The 16783-nt window shown below is 54.1% G+C and overlaps 5 protein-coding genes across 5 annotated transcripts; 3 read left to right on the forward strand and 2 right to left on the reverse strand.

Annotated features, from left to right (window-relative positions):
* Window positions 1–775: 775 nt before the first annotated feature.
* On the reverse strand, window positions 776–2349 carry nem1 (Nuclear envelope morphology protein 1; the record flags this gene model as incomplete). The annotated part of the gene is made up of 2 exons (XM_014689849.1): window positions 776–927; window positions 999–2349. The coding sequence occupies 2 exons, from the start codon at window positions 2347–2349 to the stop codon at window positions 776–778; spliced, it is 1503 nt and encodes a 500-aa protein (XP_014545335.1).
* Window positions 2350–3930: 1581 nt separating this feature from the next.
* On the forward strand, window positions 3931–5586 carry G6M90_00g077700 (uncharacterized protein; the record flags this gene model as incomplete). The annotated part of the gene is made up of 3 exons (XM_014689848.1): window positions 3931–4028; window positions 4098–5264; window positions 5400–5586. 3 exons carry the CDS (start codon window positions 3931–3933, stop codon window positions 5584–5586), a joined length of 1452 nt encoding a protein of 483 aa, XP_014545334.1.
* Window positions 5587–6513: 927 nt separating this feature from the next.
* G6M90_00g077710 (uncharacterized protein) lies at window positions 6514–8685 on the forward strand (the record flags this gene model as incomplete). Its single annotated transcript, XM_014689847.1, has 1 exon — window positions 6514–8685. One exon carries the CDS (start codon window positions 6514–6516, stop codon window positions 8683–8685), a length of 2172 nt encoding a protein of 723 aa, XP_014545333.1.
* A 729-nt stretch (window positions 8686–9414) lies between these two features.
* Window positions 9415–9672, forward strand: G6M90_00g077720 (uncharacterized protein; the record flags this gene model as incomplete). The annotated part of the gene is made up of 1 exon (XM_066131076.1): window positions 9415–9672. The coding sequence occupies one exon, from the start codon at window positions 9415–9417 to the stop codon at window positions 9670–9672; it is 258 nt and encodes an 85-aa protein (XP_065987163.1).
* Window positions 9673–11943: 2271 nt separating this feature from the next.
* G6M90_00g077730 (uncharacterized protein) lies at window positions 11944–13245 on the reverse strand (the record flags this gene model as incomplete). The annotated part of the gene is made up of 1 exon (XM_014689846.1): window positions 11944–13245. The coding sequence occupies one exon, from the start codon at window positions 13243–13245 to the stop codon at window positions 11944–11946; it is 1302 nt and encodes a 433-aa protein (XP_014545332.1).
* Between the last annotated feature and the right edge of the window lie 3538 nt (window positions 13246–16783).

Genomic DNA, 16783 nt, shown 5'->3' on the forward strand with positions numbered 1-16783 from the left:
ATTCGTTGTAAACGTAAACTGCAGAGATGCGAGTCAATATGTAAGCTGCAGCCGCGCAGCCGCCGTTCACCTCGGCAACGGCTGGAATCGCCGCCACCACCACAGCTTGGGCAACATGGAACCCGCGAAACCACGGTTGCGGAGGCCTAGGAAGTCGCCGGCAGCCCGTCAATTGATCGCGCCATGTGCCGATGACACCATTCGATGTTATGCCCAAGGCCCACCGCCGGCGGCGCACTGCCTGCGGATTCTTCGATCCACAGCGCCTCCAGGAACGATTTCCACGTCCACTCGTCTCCCACTGCGTGTCAGACATTCAGTGTTCCTGTCCAAGGTCCGGGGACTGAGGAGACAGAATTAAACTTCTTCAAGAACAGGGATGGACGATGACTAGCAGAACCCCAATGCAAGGCCGCCAACACGCACTAGCAAAGGCCTGGCACCATATGACACGGAAGTAGGCGCTGAAAATGCTCAAATTACCGTCCGGCTACTACCTGTAGCCGCCTCCCCCATCAATATCTGCTCAAATTGCCCCCTCAAAGCCCTTCATTTAAACACCGCTCCCCCCTCCAGTCTATCTGTACAATGTGGTGACAGAGGTTTGTCTTGGTCAACGCGAAACAATACCTTGTAACAAGGTCCCCCCCCCTGTACCGACGTGGTTGAGCCCGTCAGTGGCCAAAAAAGGAGAAAAAAAATCAAATTCGCAGCAGCTCCATTCCATAAATAAACGCCAGGTGAGTTTTTTTTACTTTCCCAAATTTACCTTCATTTACGCCATATGCTGCCCATCTTCACCGCCTCGCAATGCCAAGAGTGCTCTAACATCGTGGACGTATTGTAAACCTTCTAGCATTGGAATCAGGTGCATTAGGTCGTTGTCTGTGGGGTCGTTGATCCAGCCCTGGATCGGGATGGCATTGTCTGGCCGAGGTCAGTCAGTGTCCAGCGTCTTGGGAGGAGCAGAGGGCAGCTTTGTGAGCCAATAAACCAACCTTCATGAAACAAATAGCTCAGCGGACTGTTGTCCAGAATCATGACTTTACTCAAATCTGGTTCCACTGAGCTAAGGTCTTTTATGTAAGCGCCTTGACGGTACGTGCAGTGTTGGCGATAATATCTAGCAGAGAAGAACTTTCGCTCCGCCTCCAGCCAGTCAATGACCGGATCAGCGTACTCTTGCACCGAGGCCGTAAAAATGACCAGATTGAACCACTTGCAAATGCGCCGCAAAAACTCGTCGCAATACGGTCGCTTGTTGACCCAATACAGGATAGGGTGTTGAGCCGCGCCGCCTGGCGCAGTACCCATGCCTAATGATGCGGTATTGAGTCGAACTTCTACCATGTGGCCACTGCTTCTGCCTCCCTTGGACATGCTGTGAATTAACGTCTCGTCAAGGTCCAGGATTAACGTCTTTTGGTGCTTGACAGACGCATCGAGCTTGAGATAGGAGGGTTGGCGTCGGGGTATCAATGGTCGGGGGGGCGCCGGCGTCTTCGGATACTTGGTCAGAGCTGCAATCGGCGACGTTGGGGATTTGAGTTGCGCAGAGAGATCTTCATCGTCCATCTTGGTCCGTGCGACGGCAGACTGCGCGCGACGGTGCTGCTTACGTTGCCGCAGAGCATCGTCGTTGTGAAGCTTGATTCGTATCGATCTCCGGGCAGAGCTGAGCTCTTCCGCGGGATTCAGTGATTTTGATCTGCCGTGCCGGCTGGACGAGCCCTTGGGTGTTTCTCCCTCTGACTCCGACGATTGGCCTGATGTGGATGAACCAGAGGATGGGGCAGGGCGCGGCGCTATACGGCGGTAACCCCAAGGCTGCGAGCTTCCAGACACGGCGGGTGGTTCGGCATGGTTGGCAGCGTGGTTCTCGTGCGATCCGTAGCTATCCATTCCACCTCCCTTCTGGACGCCAAACAGCCTCTTCACCTGTGACAAGGGAGCAAAGACGCCATGTTCGTCGTAGAAGCAGGCAATGAGGTAGACTCCAGGTGAAGCCAGGGTAGCAAGCACCCAGCGAATGGAACTGATGATGCTTGAGACCAGGCGTCGGGGTATTGAATGCCACCAGCTAGCTCGCTTGTTGCCATCTTTGCCTCCATCCAAGAGCGGCGTGTCCTCGGTAGCTACGAAGCTGGACTTTTCGTTCGTCTGTTGCGAGCCATCGTAGTCGCAGCCGAGAAATGGGTCTGAGCTGGCTGCGTCTTTACCGTCGTTTCCGTCGGTAGATTTTTCGTCGGGGAGCAGCCCGGCGCTGATGTTGCCGAGGCTGTTGGATCGCGATGGATTGGGACTGGCCGAGGGGGAAACGCGAGCGGTAATGATGTTGAGAGAATTCATCTTGGAGACGGACAGCCAGCCATCAGGCTATTCGAGGCTGTCCAAACGACGGATTGAAAGGCACGGCCGAAGAGGAAGAAGAAGCGCTCGGGCGTGTCGCAAGAAGGAAGGCGAGGTCGCCCCGAAGGGATGCTTTGGGGATGATGTCAATTCGTCGGGTATCGCTAGGCTTTGCCAAAATCAATCAATGACAGCACGGAAAACGAATGTCAAGGAGCGTGAATGTCTAGATGGGGCATTCGCAGTTAGCCGAGAGAAGCTCAGCATCGGCAAGAGGATCAGGCTTGCGATGTGATGGCTATGCAGGAAGCGGTTGACATGGGAAGAACAATGCAATGTTTGGGCAAGGTTTGAGGGGCGAGCAGAGGTCAACCCGTCAAGCGTCAGGCGCAACGACCTGGTTCACTCCACAGGTGCGTCAAGGCTATCCGATGTCCCGTACTGACGGCACATGGGAGCACTTGAGCACTTGGCGGAGTACGGAGCATGAAGGCCCATGCCATCAGTGCCATCAGTGCCACCAGACGCTATGCCCTGTCGGCCTTCAAGCCAACCAGACCACTAGAAGCCGGTTGGCAGGCGCACGCGGGCCCTGGACGATGTCCGTACGGACCAGACTTGACTACTCCGTCCCCGAACGTTGCCCGCCACAACTTGCCGAGGAGCATCCGTCAACCATTCACGGAGGGCGCAAGAAGTTCGCAGCCTGGGATGAGCCATTGCATGTTGGGGCCTCGGATGGTTGAGTGTATGCGGGCAGTAGTATCACGAATGTTTTGTCCAACACGCCCTCAAGCACCTGGGCACCTAGCACCGTCGACCGTTTCGACAAACTTGACTTGCTAGACAACAATGCAGGGTAATGGGACCAGAAATAGGTTCAGAGACAGACAGCGAAGCGATGGCAACTGGGCTGGGGCTAGATGTGTTTTAATGTTTCATGCCAAAATATAGGCATACTCTCACTGGTACCTTGATAACTAGTTTACGTGCTTCATATTCGGATGATTCCTGACTTGTTCTACATGCGAGTAGATGCAGTCTGGTTCACACAAACCACAATTGTACATCGACTCTTGTGCCACAAACCAATCATGTGTCAGCAAGCCTTTCATCCATTCACCAACTCCCGACACTTAAAAAACCAAAAAAAAAAAAAAAAAAACAAGTCAGCCTCCCCTTCTTCTTCCTTTTTTTTTTCGAAGGGCCATCGTCAACGTCATACAAGTCTTATTTCGACATCTATTATGCGTCGTCGTGGCTAATTCAACGTGGCCGTCAGCCACTGCAGGTACTTGCTGACCACCCCCGTGCCCCGCCTTGTCCCACCAGTTGACCTGCCGGAGAAAAAATGTCAAGTCAACTGGTTGTCAATACTTGAAGTAGCTAGTACTAGGAGCTAGCTACCCTAGGCACTACTTAAGCACCAAATGTACACATGTAATTTTTTTTGCAGTGACTCAACCGCACAACCCACCAGACGCTCCCGCCGCCCCTCGTCGCGCAATAGCCAGTTTGCGATTCAAGAGATCCCAACTCCTGCAACACCCACGCTATCATCTTCCCCAAAACAAGGTCAAGATGCCGTCTGCTACTGCGGGCTACGCGCCCGACCTCGAGAAGTACCTCAGATCCTTGAAAGGACAGCCATTGGAGGCCGCAGTCGAGAACCTCATTTCGTGAGTGGCCCTCAAAGGGAGGACTCTGGGGGAACTGGTTCAAACACAAACGCTAACAATACCACGCAGCCTGCTCAAGAGAAGACAGATCCGTGGATCTGAGCCCTGTGCCGTGGCCACTGCCCATATTCTTTTACAAGTCGTTGCTCGATCGAGATGGCAAGACGTCGACGGCCTCATTGATAATATCACGCGCATTGGTCGACGCCTGGTCGAGGCACAACCAAAAGAGCTAGTCATTGGCAATATTGTGCGACGGGTTCTCGCCCTCATCCGTGACGAGGCCGCAGAAGATCGGAATGAACCCTCCAGCGAGACCCAGAGCGAGGCTCCCTTGACTCCCCAGGGCGAACATCCCACACACCTCCCCCTTGTCCAGTCTCCTCCGTCGACACGTACAAAACAAGACTCGGCTGGAGAGGTAGTCTCCAACCCAGCTGTGGCCCCAACGAGACCCGGACCGGTCCCGTCATATAGCTCAGTCAATGTCCCGAAATCTCTCTTCCATCTGATTTCGGCTTCCCCCCCTTCCAATATTGATGGCTTCAGCTCGCCGCACCGACATTCCGGCACTTCGACGCCTACACGTGTTGCATACCAGACCAGCAGCCAAGTCCATGCCCTGCGTTCCGAGGTCATTGACGGAATCGAGGAGATCAAGGACGAAATTAGTCAGGTGGATGACCAGATCGCTGCCCATGCCGAGGTGCAGATTCACCCAGGCGACCACATCTTGGTTCACCAGCCTTCGCCCACAGTTGAGCGCTTCGTCCTTCGAGCGGCCTCCAAGAGAAAATTTACGGTCCTGATCGTGACGGAGCCTCTACGGAAGCAAACTGAGCAAGTACAGCACGCTGCCTTCCGCAAGAAACTGTCGACTGCCGGCATCACTGTCATCAACGTCATGAACTCTGGTTCCATGGCCTACATGTCAAGGGTCAACAAAGTGATTCTCGGCGCGAGGACCATTGTTGCCAATGGAGGTGCAGTCACAGACGCCGGCGCTGCAGCTATCGCCAGGGCCGCCCGCGAACAAGGCAATGCTGTTGTCGTGTTGGCTGGTGTGTATAAGCTGAGCCCAGTGAATCCATTCGACGAAGACGCTCTTATTGAGTGGGGAGACTCCTCAAGCTTTGTCAGTTTTGCCGATGGAAGCATGGTCAACAATGTGGGAATCCGAAGCCCCGTAACGGAATTGGTACCGGCCGAGTTTATTGACACATATATTACCAACTTGTAAGTGGTACCTTGGCAACCCACGTCATCTTGCAGTTAACAACGTGGATTGGTAACTAACAACACCCAACTTGGGTTTGCAGGGGAGTACACTCGCGCGATCACCTTGCTAGCTTGATCGCAGATCACTACAAGCAAGAAGATGCTGATTTTCATCTCGGAGACGCATCCGATCGATGATAGTCGAAGGCAACTGCTTGCCTCCGACTTCGCCCAGCGCAACGTCAACGAGTTCTGTGTGAGGGTAATGATGGATGATCTCATCCAGGACGAAAAAAGAAGGGGCACAACTACGCTCGCCTATGGTTTGGATATGGAATAAACCATTCGCAGTAGTGACTTGATGACGACTTGGCCTGCAAATTGTGTCATAGGTCAAGGATTCGGGCTGGGGGATGGTCGATAAAGGGTTGCAGGGACCTCCAGCGGGCCGCGTCACCACACACACAGGCAACATTTGAACGCAAGGCTACCATTGGGGGGACGGATGCAGGTTCACAGGCTGGGCCCGATGGTGGACCCAGCCCTGCGAAAGCGAGTGCGATAGACTGGAACTCTGGTGGAGTTGGGCTGTTGTGTCCACCAATCTGATTCTCTCGCAGTCAACGGCAATGCACTTTTTGGGACAGGCTGACGATGAGGCAGACGCGGTCAATCTGACGGTCAGCGGGTGGAAGCACCGGGGAGACGTAAGTCGTCCAGGCTGTGGCTGCGACGCCCGTTGGGGTTGTGTGTGCTCGGAGCCGCAAGCTGTCGATTATCTATTGTATGGCGTCTTGTACCATAGCTTGATTTGCAGCTCCCTTTTGTTTGAGGCAGCCACTGGCGGCAATTCCAACTAGTCTGTACGGAGTTCCGAGAAGAAGAGACCACGTATTTGTATTCTTATAGATAATGCCGAGGTGACCTCGCCATTCTGCACCTTGACCATCTGCCACTCATCAAACACCCGCTACCTTTTTGGACCCCGGCGTTGCTTTGACGGTGTCCTCATCCGTGCGACAGAAACGGGGCACTCTGTTCTTGTTCGCTCACGTGCGGCGCCATCAGCTGGCAGTGAGCGGCTTCGTCGGAGTCGGCAACACTATCCGAAGCGCGGAGAGAACCAGACGCCTTCATCAGCTGCCCCGCAGACGCAAACTTAGCCTCGCATCCATTTGAACAACAAGCGACCGAACAACTCAAATCCTCTCAAGACAAGGACAGGACTCGCATGGGACAAAAACGTCGCCTAGCGATGAATGCGAACATGAATAATTTGCACGTCAATGTCGACGATGCGGAGGCCCCTCCCCCGCCATACACGGAAACAGACATCTACTCCAACTCGGGTGGCCCTCGATCCGCCGCATCCTCCACCTCCCACACCGGCCTCACGCCTCTGGACGATGCCTCGTCCACAGGGGAGGTTGTCTACACGCCTCCCTTGACACCTCGCACATCGTCGAATACACATCTGGAGCCCCGGCAATCTGCAGAGCAGCCCGGCGCCACAGTTTACTTTGACTCACGACCGCCGCCCGCCAATCCTCCCACAGAGACGCTCGTTCACACTGTCAGGGTGGAAAGTACCTCTCTTCCAGATGACTTGCCGTATCAGAACGACTGGGCTGCGAGGGATGTCACGCCGCAGGACTGGGCGACCTTTGTGAACTTTCTGCTGCCTGATCACACGACCAGGGGCAATGAAGCGGTGATCGAGAGGAAGCTGAGGAGCGAGGGGAGGAGTGGTGATGCTCTGACGAGCGGGAGGTCTCAGGCAGAAGCGCAATTGGAGCAGATGCGGGAGAACGGGGCGGCCACCACGAGGAGTAGGCCGGAGATTGAGGCGACTGTCCAGCAGTGGAATGATGGCTTCTTTGGGCCGAGGGGGATGAGTGTGAGGCTTGACCCAGAGGCGAGAATACCAGGTGCTTGGACGGCGGAGCCGGAGGCTCCTGAGCAACAGAGAGAGAACAATTCTTCTATATTCGGCAAGCTCTCCATTGGGAGCGACGGAATCCGATACGGGGACACTGTAGTCCTGGACAGCAATGGCATCAAGATCAACGGCCTCATTGTGAATAATGAAGGCATCTCCATGGGCAATAATAACCAGCCTTTGGGAACAGCGGCACCGCAGCAACGAAGCTTTGCCGGGCCAAGCGGGCCGACCGGCCCAGCAGGCCCAGCAGGTCCGTCGTGGGCATTCGGCGGCCGCCCAGGATGGGATCACCATCGTCACGATTTCCGTGATTTCCGCCACGGTGGTCATGACAGGCATCACGACAGGCATCACGACAGGCATCACGACAGGCATCACGACAGGCACCACGGACGTCACCATTGGCACGACCACCGTGAAGGCCAACACTCCGAGGACCGCGGCAGAAGGTGGTATCCAGACCGCAAAGACGGACACGACCGGTCCCACTCCGTCTCATCAACTTCCTCCGATTCCTCCAGCAGCTCCGAGTCGTCGATTGGCTCCCTCCCCGACTACGACGACATCAAGGACCACCAGCTTCCACTATACGCCGAACGGCTCCAGGACTGGACATCGCACCCCGGCCAGGTACGCACCAAGAGCGACATTCGAGCCCTGAAAGCAGAGTTGAAAGCCGTCCCAAAGGGACCTGCAGATCCGAACTTCAACCGCAGGGCACTCAAGGGGCAAATCAAGGGTCTCCAAGCGAGCTGGAAGTCCATCAAAAAGGCCCAGAGACAAACTCGAAAGGCCTACCGACGAGAGCGGCGGATGCAGCGCAGAGCGGAGAAGAGGGAGCATCGAAACCAGAGACGAGAAATGAGACGGGCTCACAAGGATTATAGAAGACATGGAGGACCATTCCATGTGCAGCCGCCGCCAGTACCTCCTATTCCCCCGGCGCCGCCGGCGCCGCCCGCACCGCCGGGCCCTACTGCGGCTCCGAACCCTCCTCCGTGGACTCCGAATTGGCCACGGGGCTGTACCGGTCCATCCCAGAGAAGTTCCTTCTTCTTCGGCCCGGACGGGCCTCTCGGCGAGCGAGGGCCATTCGGCCACCGCGGCGCCTTTGGAGGGCCTAGGGGAGGAGGGCCATTTGGCCGTGGAGGATGGGGCAGTTGGGGCGGCTGGGGCAGGGGCGGCAGAGGCTGCGGCGTCAACGGACCATGGGGTCCGGCCGTTGGCGGAAACCCGCGCGAGGCGCCCGGCGCGTGGCCCGAAGACGGCCACGAGTCTGGCACCTCATCACACGTTGCTCCCCCGGGGGCCGTGGCCGCAGCCAAGTACAAGGCCGCGGAACAGATCGAGGCCGAGATCGCCAAGCTGGCCGCCAAGGCGGCGGGTGCGGAGGAGGGCAGGGGCGCAGTGGAAAAGGAGATGGAGGCCCTGACGGACAAGTTGGAGGCTGTGAGGATGGAGGCGGATGAGGCTTATGCGCGGGAGTTGGCTGAGTAGGTGTATGAATGAATGACGATGAGCGTAATGATGATGAGTTTTTTCAGATGGTGTTTGGTCGGCATTCGGCACCTCTGTTCTCTTTATGTAGTTTTAGAATGATGACGTAGTAATTATATTTCTTGAATGCAGAGAAATGGAGCCCTGGACTCTTGGCCTGCGTCGTTTTGCGTCGGAGGATTGGCTGATTTGTGTTTCCGCATGGCGATTGTCTGGAGCTGCTGCAGGGGCGTGAAATGTCGTGGGACTGCTGCACACCGAGGGCACGTTATTTTGATGCCAGGCGACAAATTGCTGTTGAAGTGTCTAGTTTTACCCAGCGAGCTCTTTCCCCCGTGATAGCAGAGAGCAATCACGCTGTCAAGGGTCAAGTTCTGCCCGGCTCAAGACTTGGGCCGGGTCTACTCGACGTCAACGGTCGGGGTGGCACGTCCTGGTACCGAAGTCAGCTTACAATCCGCAACTACAGCTCATCACGTAGCTGGCAATTTTGGCCTCGGGGTTTCGTGTGCGCTCTTTGCATGGCCCCAGCTCGTGTTGCCACAATTTCTCCTGGCGACTAAAGGACCACGATGTTTAAGGGAATATAGCTGAAGCTAAGAAGGATTTTAAAGTAGAGTAGCCTGAGCCAGCAACATGGAATGCTATAACCCAGCTCCGATCTAACCAAGACTAGATGAGCGTTCTCAGGGAGTCTCTGTTGCGCAATGGAACGCCGTCTCGATGAATATGGCAAAGAAGGCGGAGGGCGGCTCGGCAATCCCTACCTCCAAGCTTGAACGATGGCTCGAGACTCGGCAAATACGGTTTGACGTGTCTATTGTAAAGCCTCGAGACTTTTTACAGAAGGGGTGGAAAGAACACAAGGACAAGTGGCGGCTTTTAGCTGCGGCGGCGCGTCATCTCCTCTCCGTCTCCGGCTCTAAAGTTGGCGTAGAGGGCCTTTTTAGTGGTTGTAGAGACGAATTCGGCATCTGCGGCCACTAGATGCTTTCAAGACAGCTACGGAGTGCTCATGCTCAAGAAGACAAGGTGCATGAAGTTGGTTCAGGCGGCCGTGGAGTATGACATGCTGCCCTGTACTAATAGTACTCTTTAAAGACCAGACCACATAGTTGGCAAGCTGGTAGATGATATCAATATGCCCTTGCATATGTATATGCTCATCTGCGCACAGACGAGAATAGGCCTCCTTCTCAGCGTCCCACCACCCAAGCGGATGGATTTGCTGTCACACAGTAATGGCGGCCCAACAACGAAGCCCAACAGAGGGGCTTCACTGATAAAGGGACCTCAAGGTTACATAGGCTGAACACACGTCCATGCAGAAGCTATAGGCACAGACGTTCCCTTCATGTATATATATTCTTTTATCCCCCCCTTCCTCTTAGAAAACCAAGGACCTTTGACACCCTTTGAGATTAACTTTGAAATTGAGTCTTTGCTCCAAGCCTTGTATTGAACATTTTCACATTCGCCTAGCAGGGGGGATTAGTATTCATGTCATTTGTACTATTCAGAATGATGTGGGTGACTCACACAAGGCCATATGCTATAGTGTGACAAGGGTAAATAGCAGGCTTGGAAAGGATTCAATTCAAAGGTAACCGAGTAGGGTGTCAAAGGTCTTTGGTTTTCCAACAGGAAGGAAGGGAACAGTGGCCACTATATATACATGAAGGGAACGGCTGTGCCTAGGACTCTTGCCCGGGCACGTGTTCAATCTGTGTAACCAACGGGTCGTTTGTCGGCGAAGCCCCTCTGTTGGGCTTCACGATCCGTTGGGCCTTTTCCGTGTAACCTATGGGCTCTATCAGGCATCTTTGCAATGACTCACATGGTTGATGATTGACTCAAGATCTTGAAAAGACTGACCTTCATTTATCGACCCTACGGGAGGCAAATAACAGTGCCGGGTGCAGCTAGCTGCGTGCGAGGGCGGAATGCCACAAGAGATTGGGGTAATACCCGACGCGTGCGATAGCGGGCCCAGGCAGGACGATAAATACGACCGGGCTGGTATATCCAGGTTCGCCTTGATGGCTGTGACAAGGGTTTAATAGAAGGCCTAGAGAAAAAGACTTGATTTGTGAAGTTGATCTCGAAGGGTGTCAAAGGTCCTTGGTTTTGTAGGAGGAAGAGAGGGACGAGTGACCACTATATAAAGGGAACGTCTGTGCCTAGGGCCTCTGCCCGGTCATGTGTTCAGTCTGTGTAACCTCTAGGTCCTTTATCGGAGAGGCCCCGTTGTTGGGCCTCGTTGTTGTTGGGCCCTTCCGTGCAACAGTGGTCGCCTGGAGAAAGATGCGTCGCGACAAGGTAAAGGTGAAGTCCCCGAGCGGGCAATATACTCGTACATGGAATATAGGAAATTATCAAGCCCAGCACTGAATAGACTACCCTGTTCACCTTTCGTATACGGCTCAACAAGTTCCAATAGCTGCTTTTTCGTTGCGTTTGACAACATGTGCTAGATAAGTATGTCGCTAGATGGCCCGAAAAAACCGACAAGACCTGTCAAGGTTTCCGTCACTGCCTTGTAAAGGAAAGCGCTGCATTTTGCGACATTAGAACAAAGCAGACTGGTATGGTCTATCAGTCATCAGTCAGCTTTTCGACGACTTTTTTTAAAGGCTTTTTTTCATTAGAGCTCCCTGGTTGAGGAGCCGTATGGGTTATGACTCATGGCGGTTAGAATTTAAAAGTAGTACTACTATTAATTTGATTGTTGTCCCGATGTCAAGTTAGCATAGTGGAGCCCAAGAGCCGGACTGGGTTAGATGCATCGTCGAGATTAAACGACAACGCTAACTGCGGGCCGGGCCATTTCGCTTGGCTCGCGCGCGCAAGCACCTTGTCCGAGCGGCACGCCCCTGGCATTCAGGCCCGGACGTCAAGTTCAACCAAAGCCACGTGCAGCTCCATGTACATATGGGCCAACTAACAATAATCACCACCAGCAAATCCTCATCTTCGGCTGCACTCTCGCACGGACCGAGCAGTCTGTGCTCCCGGCGCAGGCTATTATTTCGCAGCACGTCACGGGCAAGTGGGACTTGGTCCACTTTGAATGTACTTGTATTGAAGTGATATTGAACAAACCCCCCCCTTTTCAACGAATATATAACTTGAAGATGATAATGTCCATGCTAACCCATAGCCCCAAGATACTACAGTCACATTTCTTTCCCCCAACATCGGCAAGTACCATCAAATGGGTATTCGCCCGTTCCCGCTAGGGACTGTCGCACAGCCCGCTTAAAAAGCGTGCCGTCGGAGGCGTCGACGACGACGAATATCGCACGGGCTGAGATCGGGCTGGGCGGCAGACATTTCGATATTTTCCCCTGTTCCGGGAGTACATTTCATGCCCTCAGTCACTGTCAGCGTCTCGGACCACTTATGGTTGGCGCAACGCTGGAAAGACTTTCCGCCAACGCAGTTCCACCAGCCATCCGTTTCGCATTTAGTGCCGGGAGCGAAGGCGCCGTCCGTGCCCGGGGTGGGAGCAGGGCCGGCCTCGGTGCTGGGGGTAGGGCTGTGTGCGGGAACCTTGGTCTCGTCTTGGCTCACGGAGACAGTGCTGTCACCAGCAGGTCTCGTCGGTTGGGGCACAAGCGTCGAGTTTGAGCCACCAGGCCGCTTTGAGCATGAAGGCCGCGGGCGAGTAGGGGTGCCGGTCGTCGGTCGTGGGCCGCCAGGCGTGTTTGTGTTTGTAGGCTGCGGGCGACTGGCGGTGCCTGTTGTCGGTCGGGGGGCCGACGTCGGCTTTGAGACGGCAGAGGTCGGCTTTGAGGAGGCAGAGGTTGGCGGTGAGCTCCCGGAGGTTGGCTGTGAGGTGGCAGACGTATTTATAGATGTAGGGCGAGTACCGCCCGTCTTGCAGTTACCCGTGGGCGCCCCCAAAGCCGACTTGGTCTTGAGGCCAAACTGGTCGACGTCCTGGCCCGGATCGGGGAACTGGACATCGGTGCCTTCTGGGACGCCGCAGCCGTTGCCAATATTGGCCTTAAACATGTCCGGCAGGGTGTCCAGATAGTTCGGGGAGCCGCCGGAACCAGTCACGCTGATGGGGGCACAGTTCATGTACATTTCTCGGTTGCCGATCTTATTGAACCAGGTCCAGGCGAGGGTGTAGTTGCCGGCGCCGATCTGCTCATGAATCTTGAAATCATACGTATAAGGGACTTTGCCTGTCGCGGATCCGCCCTCGAGGTTGCCCGTTTGATCTTTGGCAGGGCAGCCGCCTTCAATCGACTTGATGACCTTCCACACGGTGTCCTTGTTGGGGCTCGGGTCGGTTGTGATGGAGACTTGGCATGAGCCGCCGGCGTGGACGGCAGAACCCAGGAACTCGAGCGTCTGGGTGCTGCCCTGGGCGTAGACGTTTTCTTTAACTGGGCGGTTACGGTAGTTGGCATTTTTGCAGGGGAAATTGCTACCATCCTTCTCCATGGGGCCGTTGCTCAAGTTTTCATTGTCGAAGGGGGAAGGGCTGGTCATTTTTATGTGTGCGCTGGCAGAGGCGACCAGGCCGGCCAGGATAAACTTGTTCAACATTTTGGGAAGAGAGGAGCCGGTGCGAATCTAAGTAAACCAGACGAAAGACTCGGAAACCAGAGTGTCAAGTGCGAGAATGAGAGTAGTGTTGTCGAGACAGACGATTGGAAAACCTTTACACAAAAGGTTGTTGTTTGAAGGAATGTACTATAAAGACGAGCATTGTTAGCATTGCGAATAACATGTACAAGAATCATGATACATCCAAGGCACCCAAGGCGATACAGGCTCGCTTGTCACGCCTGGACCAAGGCGGTACAACTTACAGAATGAGAGTACAAGTGCAACACAAGGACTAGCCTTGGTACAGGAAAAATGCAAAAAAAAAAAAAAGAATGAAAAAGAGTGAACGTCTCTTGCCTCGGTTGACAAACAAACACCTTGGGATGCCATGGTCGAGGATACCAAGGACTTTTATGTCTGTCGACAGACAAGTTTGATAGCCGCGCTATCCTTGCCATTTCAAAGCCAAGAGAATTCGGGGATCAAGTGTTGTGAGAAAGGGCTTTGGCTTGTGTGTCATCTTGTTCTTCTTTCCATGTACTGGTAGGTGACTTGATGATCTGGTTGAATTAGAATTGGGTACTCCGTAATTAGCCAGGGCTAATTAACCCCATTCAGGGGTTGTATTGTGTCAAATCGATCCGTGGTGGGCCGCTAGTTGCAGTGTCAAAAGTGGACGTGGTTCCATCACAGTGTCCCTTCACACGGCCAAGGGACCAGTTGACGGTGAAGGGAGAAGGGAGAAGGGAGAAGGGACGGTGCCAGCTCGGCGCAGGCAAGGTGCCGGCATCATGCTAAAGCCGTTGCCAAGAGGTGCCAAAAGCCACCACACGTCACGAATGTAACGTGAGATCAAGGAACCAGACACCATGTTGTCGATCTTTATTTTTTACTCCGTACATAGAAGAGCACGTCCGGGGATTCATCACATGATTTGGATGATGGATGGCGGCATAAATTAAGCACCACACATGATTACCGCGGCAGTCCCAGCCAACCTATCAAGGTACAGAGTGTCAAACTCGTAGTTGATTCCTTACGAGGAAGGTGCGGGCAATCAACGTTAAGCTCTAGGACAGCTGCAGAACCCCACCTTTGCACTTTTGACACTGCTACACCCCACCACGCCCCACCACCGAGAACCTGCTCCGCGAGCGGGTGTGCCTTCCCAGCTGACCTCTTGCCCTGGCCGCGCCTGACATAAGCATAAGCATCACCGGAAGTCATGGCTGGGTAAACTTGTCCCCTTTCTCCTCGGTAAATCCCCTCTCACCTGAAATGTAAATAGCCGGTGTAAGCCCGGTCCAGGCCCGTCCGTCTGGTAGGTCAACAACCCCGCCCCGCAGCACCTCCTTGCCCAGACAGCCGTTTTCTGCAACAAGGCAATAGAATTGTACAACAACACGTTTTACATGGACGTGGATAAGGGTAAAATGAGCTACCATAAGATGAGTTGAGATGGGAATGGGAGCATGTCATTGTGTTGGGCCCGCACCGTCACCAGACGTGTGAGGCACCACATCACGAATACCGCACCAATAATCTCACCTCATGATGAAGCTCTTGTGGCCTCATCGCAGACCACTCCCTTCGGTCCCTCGCAAGTCGCGCGCCACCATGGGATACTTGGAGTGTTTTGAAACAGGGCCAGGTTGCGTTAATATACACACTCATGCTACCAGACTTTGGACCGAGACCCCCATTCGGCCAACTCCATGTGTCAAATTTCCAACGCCCAGCCGAGTGGGACCCGGAAGGGAGATGAGATGATGCGACCCCACGCCGAGCCACGCCGCGTTGGTTCGGTGGCTAAATGGACCCGCAGTCCCGTTTAGGCAAGCGCCTGAGGCCGTGCGGCCGGGTGATTCGCACCCGTCCATATCCTTGTTTGCTCCGAAACGGACGACCGCTTCCCAATTAGATCGCATCATGGGGACGGCGACGCATGAAGCTGGTGGCTCTCCCCGCCCCTGATTTATTTCTGTACACGCCATCGAATCAGGACGCCAGGAGCTAGTGTTTTAAATAGCCCAAGAGGGAACGGATGGGTTGGGTGATGGCTCGTCGCGCTCCCTCAGGGAACGGGGGCCTGCATATAAAGGGGGAAAGTCGACATTTTGAGGCTTGCCAGTTCCGACGGTTGCCACCCAGGCGGCAAGACGACGAAGCGGGGGGAGGAGAGCTGTATTGTAATTTGGTCGTAGCTGAGTGTGATGACGGACAGCCATGAGCTGTGGAAAATTCTGTCCATAATGGATTACTCTGCCCTGATTTTGAGGAACTGACTCGGCTATCCCAGTACGCGAGATTGGTAGTAAAATTGTGTTGAAAGTACGGAGTATTAGACAGCCATGACGGCGTTGATGAAGGAAAAGTATAGTCAAGATACAGATGAGCTGCTGTGGTCCAAGGTCTAGGAGACCGGTGTTTGACAACGAATTCTTGCCATTCTAATATACATGGGCAGCTTGAGGCTTTTTCCAAGACTTTGCTCGTGGAGGACTCCCTGACTCTCACTGGTCCCGTCCTCCTGCTTTCTGCTCCCCAGTACCCAGAAAGCAAACCGAGGGAGCCTGGCGGCAATCTCGGAAAATGCCGGGTTTGAAATCAGCCAGCGCTGATTCACGAATATCAAAAAACGTTGCTTGTTCCACACCTGGATGTGGCAAGAGATGGGCCAAAAGTTTATCTTTATAAACGCCGGGAAGAACTTCCACCATGATGTAGTCTTTGCCCTCGGTGAAGTTGTGACAAAAATTAGCTGGCTTTGGACAAGATTTTCTTACCAGTCCCAAAGGAAAGGAAAGGCATCTCATTAGACACCCTCTAGTTTTAAGCGTGAGGATGAAGCCTACCTCCTTTCAAACGGGCAGACGGCAATCACGGAGAATCCTGGAAGGAAAATCCGGAAACACCAGTGCACAGCCGCCAAATCTACTTGGGCAGATGGGCAGCTACGCGATATTTAGGTGCGGCCCCGGTTTTCAGGCGAATTCACGGGCCGAGGAGTAGTGCAATCTAATCAAGACTCGGGAAGTCTCAGAATCTGGCAAAGACATGGGGATGTCCGTCCAAAAAATATAATCTTCTGGTTCTCGTCCTACACTCAAGATGTTGACTTCATGATGCTAAGGGACTTGGGGCTAGCCGGCTTTCATTCATGATACAAAACCTTTGATGCCGGCCAGTACTATTCTCGGATGCAGATTCGATTATTGTGCTCCTTGTCTGGAGCAAAGAATCAACACTCCCCAAAGTACGACGTCTGGTCTCTCGGAGGCGTCTTCTTGGAGCTTTGCGCCTGGCGGCTTAAAGGCTACCATGGCCTGACCACGTTTCGACTCCAACGAATGCGGAGAGTACAGTACCGCTCCCCAGTTCTTTGTTTCAACAGACTTGGATGGGCGACTTGAGGCCCCGGCTGTTCAGGAGGTAGGTTCGTCTCAAAGTCGGCAAGCAAGCATAAAGTTTCATTCCATCGACACTAATCATGCCGACGGTGGATCCGGCGGGATCGTGACATTGGGAACGACGA

This window comes from Metarhizium brunneum, chromosome 4 (assembly GCF_013426205.1).
Source record: "Metarhizium brunneum chromosome 4, complete sequence".
NCBI lineage: Eukaryota > Fungi > Ascomycota > Sordariomycetes > Hypocreales > Clavicipitaceae > Metarhizium > Metarhizium brunneum.